At 54.5% G+C, this 26,042-nt stretch overlaps 7 protein-coding genes across 7 annotated transcripts; 4 read left to right on the top strand and 3 right to left on the bottom strand.

Moving 5' to 3' along the window:
* Window positions 1–1,069: 1,069 nt before the first annotated feature.
* On the bottom strand, window positions 1,070–1,880 carry BDP81DRAFT_444295 (uncharacterized protein; the record flags this gene model as incomplete). Its single annotated transcript, XM_060591816.1, has 3 exons — window positions 1,070–1,572; window positions 1,626–1,695; window positions 1,761–1,880. The coding sequence occupies 3 exons, from the start codon at window positions 1,878–1,880 to the stop codon at window positions 1,070–1,072; spliced, it is 693 nt and encodes a 230-aa protein (XP_060451622.1).
* Window positions 1,881–3,709: 1,829 nt separating this feature from the next.
* BDP81DRAFT_412949 (uncharacterized protein) lies at window positions 3,710–4,209 on the top strand. The gene has a single exon (XM_060589253.1). It carries the CDS (start codon window positions 3,925–3,927, stop codon window positions 4,144–4,146), a length of 222 nt encoding a protein of 73 aa, XP_060451621.1. The 5' UTR covers window positions 3,710–3,924; the 3' UTR covers window positions 4,147–4,209.
* A 3,862-nt stretch (window positions 4,210–8,071) lies between these two features.
* Window positions 8,072–8,614, top strand: BDP81DRAFT_444294 (DNase1 protein; the record flags this gene model as incomplete). Its single annotated transcript, XM_060591815.1, has 1 exon — window positions 8,072–8,614. The coding sequence occupies one exon, from the start codon at window positions 8,072–8,074 to the stop codon at window positions 8,612–8,614; it is 543 nt and encodes a 180-aa protein (XP_060451620.1).
* Window positions 8,615–10,723: 2,109 nt separating this feature from the next.
* On the bottom strand, window positions 10,724–14,796 carry BDP81DRAFT_6291 (Vps54-like protein-domain-containing protein). The gene is made up of 4 exons (XM_060596080.1): window positions 14,448–14,796; window positions 14,263–14,393; window positions 11,311–14,212; window positions 10,724–11,248 (listed from the first exon to the last, which is right to left on the bottom strand). Exons 1-4 carry the CDS (start codon window positions 14,534–14,536, stop codon window positions 10,966–10,968), a joined length of 3,405 nt encoding a protein of 1,134 aa, XP_060451619.1. The 5' UTR covers window positions 14,537–14,796; the 3' UTR covers window positions 10,724–10,965.
* Window positions 14,797–15,131: 335 nt separating this feature from the next.
* Window positions 15,132–17,470, top strand: BDP81DRAFT_456515 (MCM2/3/5 family protein; the record flags this gene model as incomplete). Its single annotated transcript, XM_060593181.1, has 4 exons — window positions 15,132–15,268; window positions 15,331–15,457; window positions 15,515–16,923; window positions 16,978–17,470. 4 exons carry the CDS (start codon window positions 15,132–15,134, stop codon window positions 17,468–17,470), a joined length of 2,166 nt encoding a protein of 721 aa, XP_060451618.1.
* A 2,096-nt stretch (window positions 17,471–19,566) lies between these two features.
* BDP81DRAFT_6254 (Rox3 mediator complex subunit) lies at window positions 19,567–21,132 on the top strand. The gene is made up of 3 exons (XM_060596077.1): window positions 19,567–20,044; window positions 20,173–20,843; window positions 20,897–21,132. Exons 1-3 carry the CDS (start codon window positions 19,723–19,725, stop codon window positions 20,969–20,971), a joined length of 1,068 nt encoding a protein of 355 aa, XP_060451617.1. The 5' UTR covers window positions 19,567–19,722; the 3' UTR covers window positions 20,972–21,132.
* Window positions 21,133–22,004: 872 nt separating this feature from the next.
* BDP81DRAFT_444290 (uncharacterized protein) lies at window positions 22,005–24,706 on the bottom strand (the record flags this gene model as incomplete). Its single annotated transcript, XM_060591814.1, has 2 exons — window positions 22,005–24,068; window positions 24,128–24,706. 2 exons carry the CDS (start codon window positions 24,704–24,706, stop codon window positions 22,005–22,007), a joined length of 2,643 nt encoding a protein of 880 aa, XP_060451616.1.
* Window positions 24,707–26,042: the final 1,336 nt, after the last annotated feature.

Raw genomic sequence — 26,042 nt, 5'->3', positions numbered from 1 at the left:
GACTAATACATAGTGATGAGGGAAGAAGGCGGGGTGGATAGGCTGTTGGGACTTGGAGTGAAAGCGGAATACGAGAACACCCACCCACGCCAACCCGTCTTTGAACCCCTACCCACGTTGACGATTACGCCAACGCCCGCTTCGTACCTACGCGATTGATGTAAGCCTCTTCTTTTCCCGCGAACCACGTGCTTGGCTCAGTTTTGCTGGGGGTGTGGTGCGGAATACGAAGAGCGTGCATGAAGAGACGGTAGAGAGGCAGGGGGGGGGGGGGGGCGAGGGAAGAAAACCCTCTCTTCTCTGATCTGACCTCTGGTCTCAACCATCAATCACCCCATTCCGCCCATCACCACCGCAAGATACACGATGCAGGCGCTATCTTTTTTATGCTTCTCTCTGGCGCAGCAGAGATTCTGCCTTTTCCTGCCCACGCGGGGCGGGTTGTGCCGGTGTAGTTGCTAGAGAAGCTTCTTTGCGGGTGTATGTGGCTGGCTCGTTGCCTGGCTTTTTGGTTGGGGCGCATTCGCACTTCAATGGGAGGGTGTATGCAGTCAGCTGCAATTTTGCAATTATTGATTCTTGGCGGACGTGAAGACTGCATTGTACACTGCAGCGGCTCTTATCATTTTCCCTCTTCCTCTCTCTCTATCGGACCTATCAGCTGAGGGGGGGAATGGAATCACTAATCGAGGACTGTAAAGTGCTTTCTTGTAAGAATTGTTTGTTTCTTGGTGAAGAGCTCCCATGATTGAGTGCTTGCACTTCCTAAACTATGATTATCATTATTTTTTCGTAAGGACTGTATGTAACCCAATATGGCAAAACACTCCCTATACTCCCGTCAGATGACCGCCATTGTGTCCTAAACTTCAAAAGTTGCCATAGGGTATCGTAGAAAAAAGCAAAGATGATTCTCCGGTGTGTTCACCTCTCCCAACTTTTGCCGGCCGTAAATGAAGGTGATGAAAGTAAAAAAAAGCCAATTCGTCAGATACACTCCGTACCTAAGGAGTACATTGTCTCCCTCCCTGTTCGCCTTGGGTTAAATCCCCAAATCCATCATAGAGGGTCAAATCAGCAGGGTGAATAGGACAGCAACCAAAGCCGCGCCGGCACCGGCCTCGACCATCCCAGCCGCGTTCGCGGGAACCGTGACGGGCCTGGTGGTCGCCGGTCCGACGGGCGTGTTAGTGGGGAGGTTGGTGACGGGAGTGGTGGGAGTGACGGGGGTGATGCTGGCAATGATGGTCTCGGCGGACAGCGTGATCACGACAACGACGGTCGAGGTGCTGTTGGGGTGGTGGTGGTGCTCGGTAGGTTTAGGCGGTTTGGGCGTCTCCTCCGAGTGCGATGGGTGCTCCGTAGGCTTGGGAGGTTTGGGGGTGTGCTCGATCACGGTGGTGTTGTGGTAGGTTGGCTTAGGAGGCGGGGTGTGCTTGGTGGTCTTGATCGTCTTGATCGTGGTGCTGGTGATCTCTGGTGGGCACGAGGTGGTGTTGACGGGCGGCGGGTAAATCGTCTTGGTCGTGGTGTATGGCGGGGGTTGTCTGGTGGTGATGGTGCAAGGACAGTCTGTTCTTCAGGTCAGTACGGCGGCATATGTTGACCAAGCCTTGTCAACTTACTCGTGATAGTAAGTGTCGTTGCCGTGGTCGCCGTGTAAGTCACATTATGGTGGACAAAGGTAGTGGGCGACTACAGGCAAGTCAGCTCCGCATTCTGGTCTCTTCTATGAGGTCTTTCCTTTTGAGAGAACTTACTGGACAATACGTCTCGTATGCTGTGGTCACCACAGTCGTGTAAGCGGTGCTGATATCAGGCCCCCAAGCCTGCGCATAGGCTGCGAGCCCTGCTGCAGACCACAGCTGGATGAACCTCATCGTATATTGGAAGCGAGTGACTCTGATTCAAGCGAAGGTATGTTTGCCAAAGGCACGCTGCAAACTGAGCAAAGTCGAGAGGCGGATGTGTAAGTTATAGATAATGGCATTCAGAACGATAGAACACAGCCAAGCCAGGCAATCGCTCCCCTTATGTATCGCGAGGGCGGGGTCGTTTCTGCGTGAATAGATTCATCGTGCAGAAGAATGCTTTGGAACCGATGCTTACACGGCCTAGGATGTTTGCCTCGCCGCCATCAGATTGATCTTGCCGGGCATCGCCGCCCTTGCTCAGTCGGGCGTATGGTTGCCCGCCCTCCAACCCCAGATTCGGCCCTTTGCGTCTCGATTCTGATGGGCAGCTGGTGCTGATGACTGTACGCACCTTGCAGGTGGCGCGCACCGCCGTGCCAGATGTGGCCATGAGGCAGGAATGTGACTCCGTCCCGGCGGGGTGGACGACGAAGATACGAGAAAGTCGTGCCCTGTCATGCCTGGTTGGGGATGGCGCCATCGCTCTGGCTGGCATCAACAGCAGAGACGGGTTGAGAATTTGGTTCTCGAAGCTATCTTCCTATTGGGCCGGTCACTTTATTGAAATCGTTTTGGGCAAGTGATTATGCGATGGTAGGGGTCGAGCGGTGACAGCTCGTGTCATCAACCACCATGCCTCCAGTTTTGGATACGCATCGTGAAAAACCGGCTAGTAATGTCTCCGGAATGATAGATTCGACGACGGGAGTTGAACATCTGTCAAAGAAAGCTGGAAAGTAGGAAACTTCACAGAAAGAAGATGCTTCGTGTTCGCGTCTATGGCCTTGCCGCAAGGCCATGCTGTCCGCCGATTGCCCAGTCGCATACTCCACATATGACCGACGGGCTCGGCTGGTTCAATAATTAACCTCGTGATTTGACTGATGCCAATTGAGCAGATGGTAATGCCGCGGCCGATGAGGCTGTGTTTGACGCTTTGGAATGTTTGTGAATCTCTGGACGGACGATTTGACTAGCACGTTGAAAGCTCGAAAAAGAAAACCGTCCGTCAGCACTTGCCCATGTGACTTTCAAGCACTCCGATAGATGCTCTACACTCGTAGCTGACTTTTACGAGAAGTCGACTGAAACAGAACAGGCAGAATTTCTGGCTTGCAGTCAGATTGTTGCAATCCCGCGTGAGTGAAGATAAACAAGACCAACGGTGAGAACAACGAGAGATGGATGTGCAAGTGCTAGAGTCAGCACCAACACTGCTCCCATGTCCTTTTCAGGCAGCGCCCGTCGCTGCCGTAGCTGTAGAAGCAATACCACTTGGCATGCAGACTATCACATCGCATGATGCTGCTGTTTGCATGTCAAATCGTTCCGCGCGCCGGTCTCTGGTGTGTAGAATCGACTTTCAACATCAGCCAAAAAGCCAGTTCTAACGGCAACAGCCGGGTAAATTCGCGCTTGGGCTGGGTAGAAATTGGTGTACTCCTTACGCAAAAAATCCGCTTCGAAGGACCTTGAATGATAGGGCAGCTATCAGAACAGCAGCAGACGATCCTGGTGCTCGCCAGTTCCAGAGCGAGAGTGCCAACGTTCCTGCAGACTTGGTTGAGAGATGGCCACCTGAAGCAGGGAAGTGCCCCTCCACCAAACAGTTACAATCTTGCGGGGAGTCCTGTTGTCAAAGTCGGCCTCTGTTGCATTCCCGCTCCAAGGTTCAAGGTTCATGGTGTTAACGGTCTTTGGCGCCAAGTTTCTTTTTTGCAAGTAACAGTTTCGGGTCTAACGGAAAAACCCCGGACAGACCTCGGTCGCGAAGGTCTCTCGCCGTTGCGACACCGGTGACGCGCGCGGTGGGTAGACGAGCGGGCGAGACATCCACAACCAAGAAGACATGGACGTGAAAGGTTTTCTTCCCCGGCAGTTCGTGTGGTAGGAGCAATATCTGCGAGCACGTCTTGGTATCCGTAGATGGCAAACTGGGATCGGTTGTGGGAATGGCCTGCGGGGGAGGAGGAGCTTTAGAGCCAACATAGGGCAGAGGGCGGGGGATTTGATGGGCACAATGAGGTCACAGCTTGTCCCCGGCCTCGCCTTCGTAGTTATTAAGAGCTTTTCGGCAAGCTCTTGCGACACTGAATCCGCTTCCAAGGCTGGCCGGATGGATGGTGATGCTGCTTGGGGGCTGCTGGAACAATCCGAGGCCAGAAATCCAGATTGCGGTGTTCCACCGACAGAACTGCAACGGGGATCCGGTGGAGAAAGATTCTGGCGATGATGGTGTGAGGGAATTCCGACATCAGATGTCCAAGGCCAGAACAGAAGCCAGTAAGAAACTGGCTGAGGAATCCGTTGGCAAGCCAAGGCGCAAACGGAAGGTAAAGCAAGGTGAAGAGTCTGACTCTGAAGAGACTGGAGAACCGGGATGCGTCAGAGTGAGGTACCTTGGTACAGATATTACTGTGAGATACTCCGTAGAAGACGAAGGTTCCAATTTCCGTCTCGGTGCCGTGGTACTTTGGCGTAACCGAGTTCCGTCCTATCGACGGTTCCTGCATTGGACAGAACTTTGCTGAAAATGGGCCCGCAGAAACCCCGTTCTCGAACGGACCTGCCTTCCGTTTAGGGTTGGCTTGGCATCTGACGGTTGGAGCAGCGAGATACGTACCGATTACCAAGCTTGTGGCCTGCGCTCCGGCTTCTAAGGTACGAACTGCGCAGCCCAAGGCTCTATCTAGTGCCTTACACAGCAGAGTACCTTACTTAACACCTTGGGTAGTCGTGGCAGTTGAGACTGGAGCAATGTTCATTGCTGGCAGTCACAGGTTCACAACTTCACAAGCCGTTGCTGCAGCCTGCAGGCTCTTCATCACAAGTAGTGTACGTATCGCCCAGGTGCGAGCTGTCCGGAAAGTGAGCGATGATCAGTGGAACCGGCTGTGGTCGAGAACGGCCCCGTCCCAATGATCATCTCAACGGGCCGCCAAGGATATGCGACATGCCAATGCAACCATTACAGACGAGGCCCAGACAATGGAAACAATGGGCAGCGGCACCGAGCAGCAAAAGCTTGCTTCCTCGTTGCTTACCACTCGGCCATGGCATCCCAGAAGCAAGCACGTGTGCCTGTTACTGCCCGAGACCAAGTCGGGGAAAGATGCTCCAGTGGGTAGATAACACAGACGAGCAACCGATCTGACGGTAAAGAGAGATTTGCAGTACATCTCTCACTTTAAACTACACCTTAGATATGACCTTATTCTGCCTCCTTGCTACACTACCTTGCAGTCCCAGCCTTATAAGTTATGGACAATTATTCAGTCCAATTATTCAACATTAATATTGGCTGTTATGAATTGGCAATTTCTTCTATACGGCTTTTGCCTCGTCCTCCTTCCTTCGTCTTCTTGTATCGAGTACCTCGGTACTTTTAGTCAACAAGGTCCATGGCTGGATGGATAACTCGGCGATACTTGAGTCGTCAACTGCAGTCGCAAGTCGCAACATGTTGGTGGCGTTGAGCCTACGCAGTAGACTGTGTTGCCCTGCAGGCCTGAGGCAGAAAAATTATCAGGAAGAAACTTTTTGAAAAATCAGAAAGTTCCAATTAATTGTACCTGATAGTTCAGGCCATCGAGATATGCAGGCACTGACAGCATGGGCGCGGCACTGCGTGAATAAGCTTGTTCCTGGCAGGAGGAGAGGGGGCAGACCGCAGGACCGCAGACGTCGGGGCAGTGTCCGGGGACCTCCGACTAGTACTGGGAACTGCCCACATGTCGAGATATTGTTAGTAACAGAGGCGAAGTTGCCGTATTCCATCTATCACTCCGGCGACCATCCCTCAGTCCCCAGTACGGCCTCATTTACAGTGCACGGGACACCACACACTCGGGCTGTGATCGACAGGTACAACCCACTTCCCCTCCCCCTTCACACCCTCTTGCTCTCGTGTCTTGTTCCCGGTTCCAACTTCACACCAACGGCCCAGGTCGACAGCCATGGGCTGAACCTTCTTCCCCGATTCGCTCACCAGGCTCAGAGCCTCCAGTCTGGCCGTTTCTTCCTTGAAGTTTCTTCACCCCCCTCTCCCCCTCCTGGACACTCTCGGATGTATCTCGCCAAGTCCTTCTGGCCAGCAACGATTCCTCGCCGATGGGGTCTGCCAGGGCACAGAGAGGCATTTTCCGGCGTCGTGGCATCGCCTCCGTCACAGGAGTCTGAAGGATTGCCAACCGAGATGGTTGTCATCCAATGACTGATGCCATCGTGTTTTCTTTTTCCTTGCTGAGTGAGCCTTGCCTCTCTGCCGTCTGCTCCAGTGAGCGCTTTGGTCTCCATCTCCGGATACGTCTGCGTGTGTTGCCAGCGAGGCCGTCATCTCATCTTCACACACGTTGGCACAAGTCGTTGTTGTCGTCTGGTAATCTTGGTCCATCACCTGCATTTCATCACATTGATCGGCCGTTCCTGTCATTCTCTAGTACAGATGAACCGGTGCGGCGGGAGCTGAAGCCACGCGCTGCCGTCTCGGCGTTCACCCAAAAGGCATAGCCAGCACGGCTCTCCCGCGCACTCCCTTCCAACTTCCGTCCGGCTGCGTAACCCGGTGTCCCATGGCAGGGGGGGGGTTGGGGGGGGGTTAGTCGGTACTGGCCGGCACATGTTACCCAGTCTTCTCACCAGTCCGTGGCTCGACCAGGGGCCAGAGCTTTAGGGCCAAGGGGGAGAGGGGGCTGCTGCGAGTACCTACTCGACACCTTACTGAGTCCAAGGAAAGCCCCCGTCATGGGCCGAAATGGTCTTGACCGGCTACGAATCATGAGCCGCGGCGCTAATTTGTGTGCTGGAGCGCCGGGCTGCCTCGAATCGCGCGTTTCTACCACTTGTTCTCTCCAACCTGTCAGGGTACGCCACGCGGAGAGGTCTCCTACAGTCAGGTACCAGGCACAATCAGCAGCTAACCGGCCAATAACACTCTTCAACAGACTTCCGGAAAGCTGACGCACATGCAGGATGGGAGGAAAAAAAACAAAAAACCGCACCAAGGGCTGACGTCCGCCGCGGTCCCTGTTGCCACGACAGCCTGCTGCCCAGTCCGTGGGTGTTTCTTTGGCGCCAGGTACCCGCACACACTGCCGCGTCGATTCCGTGCTCCTGCCGCACAGCCAACTCCGACGGAGGGCGCCCTGACGCTAGAAACGAAAAGGAACTCTAGACACAGCCTGGAACTCCAGAAATAGGCGCAAACACACTGGAAATAAGTCTGACAGAACGAAGAACCATTAGAGATGTTTCTGAAAACATTATGGACGGGCTGCCCTTGTTCCAGCTCCAGACGATCCATGAACCAACCACTCGTCTAGATCCAGGACACTATTACTCCAGGACAGGACTCCAGGACAACGTTGTGCTCAAACCTCGTCTAGTGCTCTCGAGCCGAAAAGGATGGCAGACGTGCTGGTCCAGACTGAAAACTCTGAGCTTGGTGAGGCCATTAATTCCACGGACACGTCCAATCATGGTTGACAAGTTACAACGACTTGTACAAGTTACAATCGTGGCGCCCAAGTATCCTAGCCCACTCTCCGATGGAGGCTGCTCCATGTAACTCTGGGAAGCACCCTCGGGCTGATGTCCCCACCGCGGTATTCAAACGTTCCCACCCGTGGACGTCCTTGTTCAATGTTGGCTCCTTGACGCCTCCGGCTCCGCTCCCCACTGCCATCTCACAAGCAAGTCCTTTCCAGGCTTTTCTCCCACATCCTTCTGACATGGGTATAAGTATGGTCCGGTTCCCACGAGACCTTCCCTTTCCCCGGTTTCGATTCCCCATCCCGCATCACTATCCTTCCAGTGGCCGAGCCTCACACTTTGTCTTTTCAGACAGCAGCATTCCTTTCACACACGAAGCTTTCCACTCCTTTGAAAGCTTTCATCCACTCAACGGCCCCGGTCCGTTCAGAAACAAACTCACAAACCAAGCTCGAGTCCATCACCACAACACCCACCCAGGGCAACTCAGTTCTCGAGATTCGCTAGACGCTTATCATTGAACCACCTTCAAATCATCTTGAACCTGTACAACCGTTGTTGACAACGTTTACGGGGACCCTTTCAAACAAACTCATCTTCAACTCATCAAACCGCCCTCCGGCACTTACACACACTCTCACAAACAAATCCCTTTTCCACAACTCAAAATGCAGTTCAACCTTCTCGCTCTCCTCGGCTCTGCCGCTCTCGTTGCCGCCAACACCGTCACCTTCAAGGGTCTGGACGACGTCTCCCGCACCGTCCACTTCACCCCCAACTCCGGTCTCGCCTCTGTCGACTCCGTCGAGGTCCCCGCCGGCGGCGAGGTCACGGTCGATATCCCCGACAAGTGGATCGGCAACTGGTACTCCGTCTCCAAGGGCTCCGAGAACGTCGCCGGCATGCTTGGCGAGGTCGCCTTCAACGGCTGGAACGGCCTGACCTACTTTGACGTCTCCGCCATTGTCAACCCCAACGACCACAACGGCGTCAAGAAGATGTGGCCCGCCAGCGGCGACGAGCCCATCTCCGGCTGCGACTGGTGGCCCTGCAACAACGCCTACTACCTCCCCGACGACGTCCAGACCAAGGTCACCTCCGAGACCGACCTCATCTGCACCCTGGGCAGCAACGGCGTCACCTCCCGCCGCGACGTCGACGACCACCACCAGTCCCCCAACTACAAGCGTGACTTCGTCATCGGCAACTAAGCTTTCTCTTCGGGAACACAAATCCGATCTTTTGCCTTCCTTTCTTGGCTACGTTTAGAAGAAGAGGAGTTCACGCCGCGGCGCCGATGAAACTTCATCGGCCAACCGCGCGCGCTCGCGCTGTGCGCTTACGACTTTATGACCCCTAACAATGAGAGCGGACTTCTTTTTCGTAGAAGCTCCAGTATCATCTGTTATTTTCACTTGCACAAAAAAAGAGATACCCCCATCGCAAGGAGCGCGGCTACGCGTGTGGGCTTAGCGGGGGATCAGGGGAGGTCAAGTTTTTTTGGGATATAGAGTCAATTTTTTTGGAAACATTTTTTCAGCCCGGGGGCGTACGGTCAGTCAGAGAACGGAGCAATTGGAGCAATCTAGGCGTTTCTTCTCTATTTCCCCCCCCGCGAGAGAGATCTATCTCGGCTTCGACATCTCTCATGCTTCCATGGAAGATGAGGTATCATGGGCTTAGGTCTCGTTCTTTGTTTGGCTTCACTTACACGACTTTTGGGGTAAACCATCCCCTCACAGTTGTGGAGGCCGACAAAACCATTCTAGTCGCTCCTTCAGACACACGTTTAGGAATCTTTTTGTTTTGTTGTAAACAACAACAACTTCTTGTATTTACTAGGGCAGAGAGAAGCTCCGCCAGAAAGAAAAACAAATCAAAAACGTTTGAGCGTCAAAAACATTGTTACCATCCGTGCCAACTTTTGCCAACCTAATTCCCCTTAGCTGCTGTTATTCAATCTTGTTCAGTTGCCCGGTTGGAGGAGCTCGGTTGGAGACCCTCCCCGGGGCCCCCCTCCGTGTTCATTATGAGCTGAAATGAAGGGGGGTGCCAGTTCTAGCCGGGGGTCCGCGCTGGTATGGCATGTCTGTTCATGAGGAGCAAGTCTGTGCTATGTAATAACTTGTTTTTTCTTCCCCCTCTCCCAAAGAGAATTCAAACCCCCTTTGGGAAACAAGGTGCGTTGTGCACGGAAGAAATCTGAGCTATTTCGCCCAGGCCTCGAAGGAACTATTTCTCTTTACAGGGGAAGGCAGGCAGAGACGGGAGAAGCAGAAATAGAAAGAGGGGAATTCGAACAGGTCGGATGAGGGAAAAAAAAAAAAGCAAGAAACATGCAAGTTTTGCAACCTCTACGGGAGTATTGACCAAGACATCACCACCATCCCTTGGAGGAATACAACATCCGTTCGCTCCCCGACCTTGCATATCTTAGTTACATGTGCTGTTCGGCACGTTTCTTTGCTTTTTTTTTATTTTATTTTTTTAAAGTTCAGTGTTTCCGTCCCGTGTCTTGGGATGAACCCAAACGGAAACGGGCCACACGGACCACCACCGGCAACCCCAAAGTCTCAACGGGCGCTGGCGCACGCCCACCCCTGGGGCTAGAGGTTCTGCGTTTCAAGACACGCGCAACGTCGCACCACCCAGAACCTCCTTTTCGTTGACCAACACCACCACCACCAACCCTGGTTGGTTTCCTCAGGTACTCAGAGGTGGGGGTTTGGAGAAGAGTCAAAATACTGGCAGTGTTCAATGATGGGGGTGGAGGCAGACTCAGACGACGTGGCCCAGGGGGTTTGGTCTTGTTTGGAAACAAAGACAAGTACGAATACTCTGAGTACTCGATGGGGTTTGGCCACTGGCCCCCAAAAGGGCAACGTCAGCACAGCTGCCAAAGCCACCTTTGACAGTCGTCAGCCGACATCCACTCGTTGATCAACTTGACCCAGACTCTGACACAAGCCCCCCCCCAATCGGGACCATGAACCAGAAGAGGGAGACTGAAAGAGGGAGGTATTCTCCTTTCGGCTGTTTGAAGCCGTTAGGGAGAGATGGACAAAACGAACCCGGCTAAATCGGGTTCTCTTCCAACATTAGAGAGGTCCTGACTTCTTACGGAAGGTTCTGAATTCTTTCTGAATAGCACCCTTCATCGCCCTAGGACAGACCGCATAATCATCCACTCTACTCACTCCTGCGACGACGCGCAAGCCCTTCTGAAGCTAACTAGCTCGCGTTGATCCTCAATGCATTCTTTATCTAGCCCTGCAGCATTCGTACTCCCCCGGGAGGAACTGCCTTTGACATATCTTGACATGTGTAACCTGCGGGCCGAGAAGAGTAGGGCGCGGGACTGGGTGTAAAGAGGTGATACACACAAACACCCACCCGAAAGGATACCACAGCATGAACAAGATAGCCCTCGCGAGGACGTACAAACTTCCATTTGACAGCATCTCTTCTTTGAACCCCGCGGTACCTGTTACAAGGGGGCCTCCCGAGGCTGTATTGCTCCCCCTATCCTAACCCGCCTTTGCTCTCAAGTAACCTACAAACATCATGGCGCCTGCTTACTCTCCTCCTCTCCACCCCCTGGCGGCGGTGACTCCGTCTTACCCGAGTCCTCCGCACTCTGCCGGCTCTCCGGCTCGGCAGTCGAGTTCCTAGCTGAGACCGTCGTCTCCGATCCCCCGTCGGCCGCTTGCTTCTCCGGCGGCGGTGATACTACGGCGCTCTTGATTTCCTTGGCGTTGATGAAGCTCTTCAGGTACTCGCCCGCATCCCCAAACCCGTCTAGCTTGCCGAGCTTCGTGATGAAGAAATCTACGTCTCGGAGCATCCTGTTTGTATACATCGTTAGCAATTTACTTATGGAGATTATCAAGGGGAGCGTTCATCTTACCTATCGCGGCCAATGACCGTCTTCGGATCCGCCATCTCAAAGACCCTACCAAACTGATCCTTGTAGCTTGAGAATACAGGTCCCATGATGAGCTGTACCGAGGTCTCGGGCAGGTGCTTAGTCAACACGCGGTGCAGGGTCGTGGTCTCCTTGGCCAACGTCTCCATGTACGTATGAACCGACTGGCTTCCGTCGTGGTCCCAGTCCATTACTTTCATGGATTTCGAATGCTGCGCCGCGCGACCGCTCATGATCTCGACCAGCTTGTCGTAGATGCTGTTCTGATGCTCTTGGAAGAGGCGCCTAACCTTATCGAATTCTCCCATCAGACTAGAAACACCGGCTCCAGAGCCGGCGTGCCGCCGCACAAACTCCCGGATGTGGGGTATCAAGGTCGCAATGAACGACAGGGCCTGGGAGGCCAATGCCAAGTGCCTGGTCGTGATATTTTTGAGACCGGCAGATCGAGTGGCACCTGCACCGAGGATGAGCTGGGTACAGCGGGAGTTGAAAAGCTGCAGGTAGCCAATAAGTGAACTGGCGACGTCGGTTGCCATGGACGGAATGCTGCCGATGAGATGCATAAAGTGCGAGATGCCTTCAAGACCAAGTATGGCGGAATTGGGGAGCAAGAACGTTTCGCTTTCAATCTCTGCAACACGCGCCTTTTCTTTACCGCTGGTTCCGTTCGTCTCGGGAGGCGGTGCTGCGCTTCCATTCGATACAACGTCGTCAGAATTCTCTTCCCAGATCTTCGTCCCTTCTGACCAGGCTGCGGCGTCCTTGGTAGTACTTTCGAGGACCTGATCAAGGAGAGCCTTGTTCTTCTCATCGAAGTCTTTGGCGCTCCATTGGTCGGACTCCATGCCCTGAGCTAGCTTCTGCTTCTCTGCGTCGCCATGTTGCTGCACGAATTCCTTGATATGGCCATTGACCAGGGTCTTGAGTGCCGTGCCGCTGCGTCCTGAAAGCGCTTCACATTCGTTGGCGAAGAACAGGTTCAGGGTGAAGTAGCGAAGGAACCAAGACAGGCTAAGGTGCGTGCTCTGCTCCGACCGTACTTTCAACACCCTGACAATCTTATCCTGCGCAACATCGACGGCCTGTCCAACCAGGTTGGCAATGTCCATTGCCTTGTGAATCTCTTCTTGGACCTCGAAGCTCGGAGACTCGTCAAATCGGGGAAACTCCCGGTCGAAAGGCGTAGGACTCGCGAGCGGAGAGCGAATCGGTGGCGACTTCAGACCGGCAGCTGTTGCTTCCTCCGTCAAACAACTTGCGATGTCGAGAAGCACCTTGACCTGGGTAGTCAACCGCCGGAGGGTTTCGGTAACGCCAATATAGATCGACTTGAGTAAGTCTTCTGCATCTTTGGGGTCCAGTGCTCTCAGGTTCCTTGACAAAATCGACGACTTTTCCTGATTCGAGAGGTGTTTTCCGCCGCTCATCGTCGAGGCGGACATCATTGACTCGTTATCATCATCGTTGGAGCTAGGTAGCGGTCTCCTGATGAGGTTTTTGATCTCACGTAGAACAATTTCCCGGTAAGCTGCGATTGCAGCGGATATATGGTGAGCCCTGTGCAGACCATGAAGATTGGGCATGATTGCTTTGCGCAATTCTTGTGTAGAGGCAAGATAAGCCGGTGGGCCAGCAGACTCCCTTGATGCGCCTCCCCTTGCCCGCAGCGATGAGCTGCCCCAGCGAAGAAGAACCTCCCGGCTTTGGACCGACTCAACATGCCTCCGTAAATCAGCTAGCAACAAGCTCTGGAACTTAGATTCATAGGCTTTTCCGATCCGGGACCGTAGTTGTTGTAGGTCGTCATTGACGCTTTGTAGAGCCGTCGCTCCCCTCAGATCCCTCATCCGTGCCAGTGGGAGTATCGGAGGTTCAGCCTCGGGCGAATCGTCATGCTCGCCAGCTATCAGAAGCTCGAGTGTGTCAATATTACTCAAAGCCTGGTCAACCTCACCGGCATCTACCAGGGCCTCGCACGACGCAACACCCTCAACAATATGTTTCAGTTGGAGAACCGCATCATTGAGGGCCTGCACATTTTCTCTCCGCCGGCGCTTCTGAACGTTATTCAGACCCTTGGTGGCGATCTCCTCGTCCAAAGCTTCAAGTTCCTTACGAAGCGCCCTGATACGATCGACCGACTCCGCGGCTTCCGAATGGAGCTCGCGCAATGAGCCGAGAGCCGTAAAAAATGTCGTTGACGCTGTCGATATGGAGTTGATCAAATGAACCTCGATGGTGTCCATGTACCAAGAGAGTTTCTCCTGTAGAATGGCGTTGGTGGCCAAGGCCTTTCGCGGTGCTACTATGTTGCCATTGCCATCATTTTTGTTGTCCACGCTCCCCGGTGCAGGCGGAACAACCTCTGACCGTTCACTGACGACATCAAACGTCCTTGGGTTCTCTAGATGAAAGCCATCGTCAAAGTATACGTTCGGTATCGTCGACAACGGAGGCGGACCATGCGCGCCCTTTTTGCTATAGCCTGAACTGGATCGTCGCAAAAGCCCTGGACCTTCGAGAGAAGATATCGACGTTATTGATGCGATGGAAGATTTCCGCCTCGAGGGCTGCCGACCTGCGGGCTTGAGATGACTCTCATCGATGGAGTCCCCAAACTCGTCGTGTTTGCTCGACCGACGGCCTGAAGAGCCAGGCCTGTCATCGTCTTGTTCCTTGACTCGCCGAAGCTGTTCGTATAGGGCGCCAACTTGCGACAGGTACGGCTTAAACTCGGCGGGGTCGATATGCGGAATGTTCGTCAAAGTAACGGGAGGAATATCGCGAGCGGTAGGAGGTTTATGTGCGCTGGACGCAGGAGCAGAGGTATGAGGCTGTAGGCCCGTTCGAACGATGGGCGGTTGTAGCAAGGTTGATATGGCTGGGGACTTGTCAGCACGTATTACGGCATCTCCAGTTCATCAGTAATACCATTTTGACCAGATTCCAGCACCGCGTTTGCCCAGCTGCTGGATGAAGTATCGAGAGATCCCCCTATAGAGTGTATGGAGCTCGCAGTCGAGCCTCGTCTCGCGGTATGGTAAGTGTGAGCCTGTCCTTGTCTTGCTGCTGTTAGCGCAACCGTGGCCACCGAGGGGCCGGGCAAAGTAACCAACTTGTGGAACGGGAACTCGGTGCGCGTGGCCGGAGGAGACATGGACGAAATCGTGTCCATGGACTTGCGGGCGCCTGGAGAGGAATACATGGTGTAAAGCAATGGCTCTGAACACGAGCGGCTCAACGCTGAGTCTGGACCTCGATCGTTTGCTGAGAGTCGCAGGGAAAGTCGACAAATAGATAGGTCGACGGCCACGTAGCCAGGCTACCGGGGTATCATTGCTGGGAGGTTCTCATCGAATAGGGAAGTTCAAGAAAGATGGCTAGCAATAATTATCACTGATCAAGGACAAGACTGAAGAAACGACAGATTACAGCTGGTCTTTGCGCATGCTTCACCATGCTGAGCCACGTTCCCAAGAGGTAGCCTGCACTCAAGGGGACCCCCCTAAGGTACCCGCAGAATAGGTACTAGTGCTGTCTGGGGAATGCTGCTGATATATCACGTGGGGATAAGATAAGGCTGCAGGTTATCTGCATGCATCGGTACGTAGATTCCTCAGGGTTGGGCAGGGAACTCCAAAGACGCGCTAACAAACCACTTAACGCGTCCGGGAAAAGGGGCGCGTTCTGTTGAATTTGGTTCCCCTGCGCAACCCAGAGCCCCTCCTTCCATCCACATTTGCAGTCTCAATCCTCAGCATCGCTTCGTGAACAACCACAACTCAGCTCCAAGCGCTACTATGGACAGACAATCAGTTTACTCATCGCACGTCTTCCCGGCGACGTTCGATCAGAACGATGACAGCAGGGTCCAGACCCAGACCCAGCTAGAGAACTTTATCCTCCACTTCAGACACGACAATGACTACATCTACAGGTCAGACCGACTGCTCCAGGGGTACCTTTTGGTTTCGTCGCATTGCTTACAATTTTGTACAGAAACCAAGTCAAGGAGAATGCGCTTCTCAAGAAGCACTACTGCGATGTCGATATCAGCGACCTCATTAACTACAATGAGGAGCTTGCGCATAGACTCGTAACAGAGCCCGCCGAAATCATTCCATTGGTTAGCCACCATCGTGCGATCCAACCTCTGGAAGTATACTGATTTGGCCGTCAACAGTTCGAGGCTGCCCTCAAGAAATGCACTCACCGCATCGTATACCCTCAACTGACGAAGGTCGACCTGCCGGAACACCAGCTTCTGCTCCACTCCAACGCCGAGGATGTGTCGATTCGCAACCTAGACTCCATGACAATTTCGCGCCTCGTTCGAGTGCCGGGCATTGTCATTGGTGCCTCTGTAATGTCCTCCAAAGCCACGGCGCTGTCTATTCAATGCCGGAACTGCGCCCATACTGCGAACCTGCCTGTCCTCGGAGGATTCACTGGCGTCACCCTCCCAAGGCAGTGCGGCAGACAAAGAATACCCAACGACCCCACACCGAAATGCCCTCTCGATCCATACTTCGTTTCACACGAGAAGTCAAAGTTCGTCGACCAGCAGATCATCAAACTACAAGAGGCCCCGGACCAGGTTCCTGTCGGAGAACTCCCGAGACATGTCCTGATTTCAGCAGATCGCTACCTGACCAACCGCGTCGTCCCCGGTTCGAGATGTACGGTCATGGGCATCTTTTCCATCTACCAGAACAAGGCAACCAAGAACTCAAACACTGGTGGCGCGGTGGCTATCCGTACGCCATACCTGCGGGCAGTAGGCATTCAGACAGACATGGACCAGACCGCAAGAGGCCAGTCCCTCTTCTCTGACGAGGAAGAGCAAGAGTTCCTCGAGATGAGCAGACGGCCCGACCTGTACAACATTATGGCAGACTGCATAGCGCCATCTATCTACGGCAACGTAGATATCAAAAAGGCTATTCTGTGTCTGCTTCTGGGCGGCTCGAAGAAGATTCTGCCCGACGGCATGAAACTCCGTGGAGACATCAACGTTCTGCTACTTGGTGATCCCGGTACCGCCAAGTCACAACTTTTGAAGTTTGTGGAGAAGTGTGCGCCAATTGCCATTTACACATCCGGAAAGGGCTCTTCAGCAGCTGGTCTCACAGCCTCGGTGCAGCGTGATTCCTCAACTCGCGAGTTCTACCTCGAGGGAGGTGCTATGGTCTTGGCCGATGGCGGTGTTGTCTGTATCGATGAGTTCGACAAGATGCGCGATGAGGATCGTGTGGCTATCCACGAGGCCATGGAACAGCAGACAATCTCGATCGCCAAGGCCGGTATCACTACAATTCTCAACGCAAGAACTTCAGTGCTAGCTGCGGCCAACCCGATCTTCGGTCGTTACGATGACATGAAGACTCCTGGCGAAAACATTGACTTCCAGACCACCATCTTGTCAAGATTCGACATGATCTTCATCGTCAAGGACGAACACACGAGAGAAAAGGACGAGAGAATAGCAAGGCACGTCATGGGCATCCACATGGGTGGCCGAGGCGTCGAGGAACAGGTTGAGTCTGAGATCTCAGTTGACAAGATGAAGAGGTATCTCAGCTATTGCAAGTCGTAAGTGTCGTCCATCGTCATACCTACTGAAGCCATACTAACAACAGATTCTAGACGCATGGCCCCTCGTCTTAGTCCCGAGGCAGCTGAGAAGCTCTCGTCCCACTTCGTTTCCATCCGCAGACAGGTTCACGCGGCCGAGATGGAAGCCAACACAAGGTCTTCTATCCCTATCACAGTTCGTCAACTTGAGGCTATTGTTCGTATTACCGAGTCATTGGCCAAGTTGACGCTGTCTCCTATTGCAACGGAGGAACACGTAGACGAGGCCATCAGACTGTTCTTGTGTTCCACGATGGATGCCGTCAACCAGGGCAGCAACCAGGGCAGCAAGGAGCTCAACGAGGAAGTCAGTAGATTAGAGACAGAACTCAAGCGTCGTCTCGCTGTTGGATGGGGTACGAGTCTCGCGAGTCTGCGGCGTGAAATGGTCGAACAAAAGGGGTACAGCGAGCAGGCCCTCAACAGGACGCTGATGATTATGCAGAGGAGGGATACAATCATGTTCCGGAACCAGGGCGCGCAGGTGTACAGGAACGCAATTTGAGGTCGGCAATGATTCATGGACTGCTTTTAGTACTCCGCGTCACTGCGGTAGATGGGTTGAGGGATACGGCGGCAGCACTCTGCATATGAAAGAAATGATAGTACCAAGCCTTTGTAACGGGACATGATTTGGGAGTCTTGAAATGTAACCTGTTGGGAAACAAATGCAAGTGCAGCACCAGTGTGATATGTCATCTTTGATTGCCTAGCAAACCTAGCTACTGACCCACGATCAGGGTTCACCCACCTCTCCCCAAGCCTACCAGCTTCGTGGAAGATAAAGTCACGGACTGCATTCTAGTCTCCAGAACAGATGCCTTGGTAGAGTGCTTTTGTTGGAACACTGTGTGGACCTGGATGACGGGAAAACTGTTAGCCGCATGAGCTGGAAGATTCCGCGCGCTTCCAAAAGTTGTGCTAACAGAGCGATTCAGATATGCCAGTTTTCCGCAGGCCCAACCCGGTCGAGTGCATTGGCCGAAGCCGCCGCACTCGCGGCTGCGCAATCGGTTTACCAGATGCATGAGTGTCATCCGTATCTCTTCATTTTGACGTGATCTTCTATGTATTGCGTACCTTTGGACGTTGAAGGAGTCACGTTCGTGACCAGACGCGTGGCGCTTCTCTCTATATGAAGCTCTGCCACAAGCGTGCCACGAGCGGGGACATCACATCACATATATCAGTATGGTACTCCGTAGAGATAGAGCCTCAAATAGAGGGCATGTCCCTTGCATCAGGTGATCATCGCATCATGGGAAGCCGCACGAGGGGCCCTCGCAGACGATTGTTTTTAACAAGGTGAGAGTTCATCTCGACTCATCCTCAGGAATCGTCCAGCAGCGTAGAAGGCGATGTGAAATCGTTGCAGGCTGGCGATGATTTGATTAAGGTGGTCTTGGTTTGTGAAGAGAAGAAGGAAAGCAGTTGGCTGCTCGCGGCTCTCGAGCTTTAAAAATTGCAGAGCCTGCCCGGCCCGTTCTGCGTGGTGGGGCTGAACCACCACGTGACTCTGAAGCGTCGTGGTTTGGGGTGTGGCACGGTACCTTATGGTTACCTTGAGGCTTGCGAGTCTTGGGATTGTTACTTTTGGCACCTACGTCTGCTTATGTAAGATGTCGCCTACGCTGGTCAGGCTGGTCAGGTACTCTGCCTGCCGGTTGCCTGATCCGGCCACGCCCCTCCCATGGTGAATGCGTGCCAGCGTGGTGCAACCTCAACTCCAAAGAGTCCAGCCGTCAGGGCCCGGTGATCGGGTGTCGGGTGTCGGGTGTCGGAGCACGGTGGCCATGGTTTCCTGGACGATTCACTGGTGGAGGGGGGCCTTGCTTTGGCTCCGGTCCCAGAAACAGCAGACTCTCACCCCCCCCTGGTTGTGTCAGTCTCACTCCCTCCACTCCCCCAATCTCTCGCTCTCTCTCCCAGATTCTCCCACTTCCGCGGCAAACCATTCCTCACTCCCTCTTCCGCCGCCGTCGGGACCGTAGGTAGTGACACCCTCCCACACCCCCTCCCCCATCTTCCCTCCCTCCCGCCCTCTGAACCTAACCGGCCCAGGCTTACCTCACCCTCACCTTACCGTAGAGGTACCTAGCCGGCCCAGTGTCTTTGCCAGTGCCAGCCAGCGCAGCCCACAGCCCAGCTAGTCCCAGCACCGTACCAGCCCAGGCGGCCACCCCCGTTAAGCGAGCAAATTGCCTCGCTCATGTGTCCGCCCCCTTCACTCTTACGCTGCGCCATTCAGACTTCACTTCTACCAACTCCACCACGACCTGACGGCTTGACCACGGCACAAATCGACCACCGACAGCACTCTATCGCCGTCGGATTACTTTCGCTACGAGTGTATTTGCTGGATATCGTCATCAGGAAAAATTTTAACACCCACGACAAGGCGCCGACGTTCCACGAGGAAGCCGAGAGTGGTGCATGACGCTGCATCGGGGGATTGAGAGCCGTCGGCGGTTTGGCGCGACTCGCCACAACAACCCCCTCATCCTCTGATCTCGCCCAGAGCGAACATTCCTATCGAGCGCATCGTGGAATCCGGTTGAAAGGGATCTTGAAAGGCGGTTTCAAGAAGAGAAAGTGATTTTTTTCTTCGCGCCTTCCGATTCGGAGACGTTGTGACAGCACCCGCCAATCCTTCGTCCGCTTCGACTTCCTCACCCTCACCGATCCACGGCAATCTCGACCACGACGCCCGCGGCGACGAAGAGACGATTCAGCCTTCCTGCCACTGGCGAAGTCAACATGTCGTTCCACCCTCGAACCCCTCAAAGCCCTTCTCAGTTTTCTCCGGCAACTTCCGATCTCACATCAAGCATGAACAGCTCGGCCCCGTCCACAGCCACAACTCTGCCGACACCCGCCCACAGCGTCAACGGCAGCGCATCGCAACCCTCCGATATGTCGCAGGACATCGTCATGGGCGATGACTCGCCCCATAAACGCAAGCGCCCACTCGAGGATTTGGGTGATCGAGATCAGAAGAAAGCCCACATCGAGGATAGCAAAACTGGTATCGAGGCACTCCACCTGGATGTCGGAGAGAAATACCTACTTTGCCAAACTCGTAAGGCTCCCTTCACAGTCCCCTGTTTCCGTGGCAGGCTGTCTTGCCATCTTCCCTCCCCTACGGCCTATCTAGTATTTTGAGCCGGTTCATTGTCGGACATATTTGGTTAACACTGAGCTAAATAGCACACCACGAGAGACTGCCGCGTATCACGGAAGACCTCTTCGAGATGTTCAACCTTTCGGGTATCGCTGCAGAAGTCGCTCGCGAAAAGCCCAATGGTGAGAAGAACGCTCTACGGAAGACGTACAAGGGTCAAATCAAGAAACTCGGAATTCTCGGCCGCTTTGACTCCGTCGCCCAGGACTGGGATGCTCCGAGAGAAAAGGACGGCGAGAGCGGCGACAAGAAGATGGAGGTGTACCATGGCTTCCGGGAATTGCTGGAGATTCCCGATGCCGAGTACTGGGGCACGCGGAACGACCCTATCACCAGTGGTCTGTCTGGTACGGTCAAGTCGATGCTCAACCGAGCAACAACTATGGCCAAGGGTCCTCTTCCCGTCAAGGATTGGGACAGCTCAGTTCTAGGAGACCTTACCCCGGGCAGCATGGAAGCCTTGAGACAGGGTCTCGGTGGCAAGGTGACAGCCCCAGGTACGCCTTCCGCAACCACACCCAACCCCTTTGCGCGGAAGCAGCAACAGGGGCCTCAGGGGGCTGTCCGTCCTCAAAGGACAACCAAGAAGCGCGGCTACGGCGATAACAGTTTCGAGGGGTATGGCGAAGGCTTCCCTGACGACGGCTACTCTACGGGAGATGGCGACGATAGGGGAGGCCAGAAGCGTCGTAAGAAGGTTAGTAATGTTGCATTCATACAGTGCTTAGCTGATCTAACTCCCCACAATAGGACAACGGCAACGGCCAGACATTCCCGAACACGATGCGTCCGCAAGGCTACGGATCCAGCGCCGTGGGTGCTTAGAAGCCACCTCCGGCGACCAAGGTCGGCAAACGACGAGTCGCTCGCAAAAAGGGCTAAGCCCAAACAATCCCTTCATCTTATATCCACGACTGGCCGTCGTGTTGGATATCGCGGGTCTGCAAGCACGTTGCTGCCGGCACCGAAGTTTTGGGTTGCGGATCAGATCTATGCCCGTTCAATGGCCACGAGGCAGCCTCACAGGAAGATTGAGAGCCAGCGGTCGACGACGCAGCAACACGCGCGCTTCAGAAGAAGTACCGCTTCGAGGGTTACGGGGGACGACGGTGGTTGGACGGGGGCATATCTGTCCCTTTTGATGAATTATTCCACTTCCAGCAGGGCGTTCAGGGGGATCAACTTACTTGTTAACTTTTTTATTCTTTTTTGCTTTTCTCGCTTTTCTAACGCACTCAGTCGAGGTTGGGCAAACGAGAAAAAAACACATGACCGACTGAAAGAAGGGATGGGGGAAAAAATACCACGCGGCTTCACAATGGGGAGAAGGAGGCGAGGGAGGTCATTTCTACAGGCTGCTACGAAAGGGGACGGGATCATTTTACCACGAACCACGACCACACCAACCAAAACCATCATCACACATCACCACCATCACCACCACCACCACCGGACACTTTAAGAAAAAAAATCATTTCTCCCCCCCACACACAGAGGCAAAGGGGGACTTTTAAGGCTGGGTCGTTGTAGCACTAACACAAACAAAACAACAAATAATTCCAATAGAAGGCATGAAGAAGCCTCTACACACAAACACACTAGATATTGTATCAAATCGTGATTCGCCTATGCTTTCTTATTCTTCAGGGCTGTCAAACACCCCTTTTAATTGACCATGTTCACTGAGAGTGAGACTTTGTCTCTGTTGTTTCCTTTCCCTTGGGTGGTCTACCGCTATCACTTCCAGACAGTCCTGCTGCCTGATACGCTTCCTATGCTCATGTACCCAAATTACAACTTGAGGATATATAACAAAGGTAAGGGGGTTCCAAATCCTCCCCCAGGATCAAGATGTACATCAAGGCATCTCCATTATCGCCCTGACGCTCATGTCATCCTGGACCCACGCCACGATGCGCTCCCCGACGTCGCCAATGAGCGTGTCGTAGTGCGGGCCGGGGAGGAATAAGCCGCAGTGGGCGCCGACCTCGTCCATGCCCTCCATGTACACCGACACCCACGTCTCGTCGCGTTTGCCGTTCTTCTTGCCGGGGAGGGTGCAGAATTTGCGTTCCTTTTTGGGTTTGTCTGGTTTGGCGGTGGATTTGGCATTGGATTTGGAGTTGGAGCTGGAGTGTGCGGCAACGGCCTTGGGGCGGCTTGTGGTTGTGTCGTTGGTGGCTTCTCCCGTCTGGGTCGTGTTAACGGACGCCGCGGACGAAGATGGTGCGGCGACAGCGGGCGGCCGGTCTTTTGCTGCCCCCGCCGCAGTAGCTACCGTTTCCGGCGCAGCGGCCGCGGCCCCGGCAATGACCATCGCCGCCATCTCGGCCTCGACCTTCTCAGACTTCTTCTTCTCATCATCATCATCATCATCACCCTCGGCGTCACTATCGATCGGCTCCCCGCGTAACCTCCTCCCCTCCCTCCCCATCCTCTTCGCCTCCTCCGCGAGCCTCCGCGCCTCCTTCTGATCGTGCGTCTCCTCAGCCGCCTCTTTTCGAGCCGCTTCCTCTTCCTGCTGCCGCCGTTTCTGTTCTTCCTTCTGCTGCTTCAGCCCCTCCTTTTCTATTCTCTGCGCCTCTTTGGCGGCCTCCTTTTCCACCTTTTTGCGGCGCTTCTCGACGAGCTTCTGGCGCTCCTTGATGGCTTTATCGCGACTCTTGACGGCGGACTCGTACGCCTTTTGCGCGCGCTTACCTTCCTTCTCTGCTTGTTTCCGGGCATCCTTATCCGTGTACCTATCTAGATCCGGAGGCGTCGGCTGTTCGGGGAGGTCGGGGATGGGCGGTAGTTCTGCTTCGGATATGATGTCTCCCATGGGCGGCGCCGTGCCAGGCTCAGGGCTTTCCCCCTCAGCGACCGCCGTGGCTGAAGCAGAAGCTGCTGGCCCGGCTTCGACACCGGCTTCGACACCGGCTTCGGCGTCGGTACTGGGCGTCTCGTGTGAGTCGACATCGCCTTCCTTCCCCTTGCCCTTGGATTCTCGCACTTCCTTGTCACGTGCGTCGGTCGAGTGCAAGCCTGTCTTGGTATCGTGGTCAAACCGTGCCTGCTGTTCCTCGTGGAGCGTGGAAAGCCGTTCATCAATGTCCTCCATCGGTATCGGCTCGAGCAGTTCCATCTCCTGGCCGTCGTCAGACGACAGAGAGATCCTGGGCGTCGACGAAGACGGCGGAGAGAGATGAGAGCCGACCTGTGACGTACTCGGAGCCGCGCGGTGCTCGGGGGACGTAGGTGACTCTGGAGACTTGGGCGAGTCTGGCGTCTTTGGCTTCTTGGGTCGGCCGGAGCTGAGAGTGTAGTAATTGATGAAGCGGACTCTGACCGGCGTCGGTCTGTTGACGTTGTTGCCGTAGTTGTTGCCGTCACCCATGTGCTGCAACGGATCGACGCTCTCCATGGCGCGGAGCTTGTTGTATCGGGCGTTTAGACCTGGATAATCCGCCAAGCAGCCGCCGTATTCGAGATGAGACATGACGTGGTTCTTGGTGGCGTCCCAGATGCCCTCGCGGCTGTGCTTCTTTGCAAAGTGGCCCAGCCGCCTCATGAAGGTACGATCTTTGAGGTTCACGTCATTGAAGAAGGATGGGTTGAAGGTTGGATCCGGCCGTTGCGGCGCATTGCTCGAGGACATTGATGGCGTGTTGCTCGGATGAGGTGAAAGGTCCGCACCCAGTGAGCTCGTCGTCTCCAGGGTGTACATGGACGGGTTGGGACTGGTCAGGGCCGAGTTGGTAGGGCTCAGCTGGTTGAGAGCCTCGTGCTCTGGCTTTTCCCCTGTTGGTGAGGCCGGTCTGAATAGGCTGGAGATGCCAGCGACAATGATGCCTGGGTGAAGTCCCAGGAACGGCGAATCCAGCGAAATGGTGCCGAGGATGCGATGCTTGTACGGGTACCGACGATAAGGGTGCCGGTTGGGCTAAAGAACATGTCAGTCAAGTCGTTCATCGACCTCTTGTGTGTTTGTGAAAGTCATACCATCATGGCAACCTCGGCCGCGAGCAAGCCTCCCATGGAGTGTCCGACGAGGATAACATCAGTCGAGTCAGACTCGTGCGGCTCCAGCCACTGGCTAAAGTTATCGCGAGCCACATCGATGGCCTTGTACGTCTTGTAGCGGGGGTAGATCTTGGAGTGAACGACGTGTGTCTCGGTGAGGGCGTCCTTGAGGTGGTTGTGGACATGAGCGGGGAACGATCGAAAGGACGACTCGTTGCCGTAGAAGCCGTGGATGTAGATGACGAGCAGGGTCCGGCGGGTGACACCGTCGCGGTCCTTTGTGGACGGGGCAAGCGAGTGAGCCGAGGAGGACCTAGGATCGGCCAGGCGCCACTTGGAGTCCACGATGCCGAGACCGTCGACGGCAGAGGAGGAAGAAGGGTAGCCCGAGGGATAGCCCGAGGACGGACCGGCGGCGGCGGCGGTTGTGGGTGGGGGCGGGAACTGGGACGAGGACGTGGAGCCAAAGTGACCGGAGCCGGAGGCGGATGCGGTCACGGAGTAGGGCGGCGGTGGTGCGGACGAGGACGAGGGTCCGTCGTAGGCGTAACCGGACATGACGTCAGGTTTTGGGCAAAGCCCAGAGGTGTGTACGATGTAGAGGTTTAAAAAGCGCTGTGCTGTATCTGTACTACTGTCTGTGTATGTAGACAGGAGTGACTCTCGAGAGGAGGGGGGGCAGGGGGCCTAAAGCTTAGGGAGGGGTAAAAAAGGAAGGGCGACCACGACGAAGAATGTTTTAGGGATGAAAGCTCCAGGTGTGTGTACGGATAAGGTAGGTAGGTGTGTTGCGGTACGGAAGAAAGAGGGATTGGAGTCGGATGTCCAGATATAACACAGAAGGCCAAAGACCCGTCACCGCCAACGGGTATTGATGAGGAGGAGGAGACCGTGGGCTATTTCATTGACAAATTTTCCTTGGTTGAGGTGCTTGATGCAAGAGTCTGGCCCAGGCGCGCGTTTGGTCCTTGATGAGTGTAGCTTTGCGGTGCCGTGGTAGGTCGATGTAGACACCTCACCTACCTACATTACTGGACTCTGTACCAAGGTAGAGAGGTAAGGTAGGGATCCAGCTGTGGGATGACTGTTGGAGAGTGGAGGTACCCGCGTGGTGCGGTGCCGTACAGAATACGCGGGAAAGCCAGACTCGGGTACTTGGCCCCTCCTACCTTCCCTTATCCGTACCTAAACCTTTACCTTGATACGAATTACCTTTTGGTGAGAAGCCTCATTGCGCCGCTGCTGCGCCCAGTTTTCCAGGTGGACAGGTACCCCGACTACCTTATTAGCAAAAGAAGCCAAGCACCCGACGGCAAGATGGCATCTCAATCACGTCCCGTCGGAGAAAGAACCAGTCGAGCCACCACTGCCACTCTGCGCTAAGCCCGTATCAGACTATCAGACTATCAGACAATCAGACAATCAGACAATTACCTCAGCCTCAGACGGGTATTGGGCTTCAGCCACCCACGGTTAAAGATGCCGGAGCCACAGCCCACAAACCAAGTTTGGGCAAGTAGAAATGACGACATTGTCCTCTGCCCATCCCGCAACCTCGAAACAAAGCAGTCGTAACCTCCTTGGCGAACCACTTTCCCACTTCCTCCCGCGCATTGCGGTCCTCGGGTCTTCGGATCCGATGCGGGCAGTCTCCGCGCCATTCGCGGTTTCGTCGCGAGCTACGGATAGCCTAACCACGAACACATTCGATTTCACACACACACAGAGAGAGAGAGAGAGAGAGGGGTCTAGGACTCTAGAGTAGCTTACAAGCAACATAGCCATCATCCATGTACTAACACTCACTGTTGGGCCTGAGTCAGCCGCGCGTGACAACTCGCGACTAATTACTATGCACGTAGACTTGAATCGCGACATTGGTGGCATCGGGGGG

This window comes from Colletotrichum phormii (genome assembly GCF_030913505.1).
Source record: "Colletotrichum phormii strain CBS 102054 chromosome Unknown BDP81scaffold_1, whole genome shotgun sequence".
Classification (NCBI taxonomy): Eukaryota; Fungi; Ascomycota; class Sordariomycetes; order Glomerellales; family Glomerellaceae; genus Colletotrichum; species Colletotrichum phormii.
This window is presented reverse-complemented; position numbering and strand designations above follow the sequence as displayed.

What these genes read in the sequence shown, in the direction of transcription:
- BDP81DRAFT_412949 (XM_060589253.1), top strand. Translation starts at nt 3,925, where the DNA reads ATGGGCACAATGAGGTCACAGCTTGTCCCCGGCCTCGCCTTCGTAGTT.
- BDP81DRAFT_6254 (XM_060596077.1), top strand. Translation starts at nt 19,723, where the DNA reads ATGTCGTTCCACCCTCGAACCCCTCAAAGCCCTTCTCAGTTTTCTCCG. An exon ending in ATACCTACTTTGCCAAACTC is followed by an intron (nt 20,045 to 20,172) that starts GTAAGGCTCCCT and finishes TGAGCTAAATAG; the next exon opens with CACACCACGAGAGACTGCCG. An exon ending in GCCAGAAGCGTCGTAAGAAG is followed by an intron (nt 20,844 to 20,896) that starts GTTAGTAATGTT and finishes TCCCCACAATAG; the next exon opens with GACAACGGCAACGGCCAGAC.
- BDP81DRAFT_6291 (XM_060596080.1), bottom strand. Translation starts at nt 14,536, where the DNA reads ATGTATTCCTCTCCAGGCGCCCGCAAGTCCATGGACACGATTTCGTCC. An exon ending in ACCGAGTTCCCGTTCCACAA is followed by an intron (nt 14,394 to 14,447) that starts GTTGGTTACTTT and finishes AACAGCAGCAAG; the next exon opens with ACAAGGACAGGCTCACACTT. An exon ending in GCTGGAATCTGGTCAAAATG is followed by an intron (nt 14,213 to 14,262) that starts GTATTACTGATG and finishes ACAAGTCCCCAG; the next exon opens with CCATATCAACCTTGCTACAA.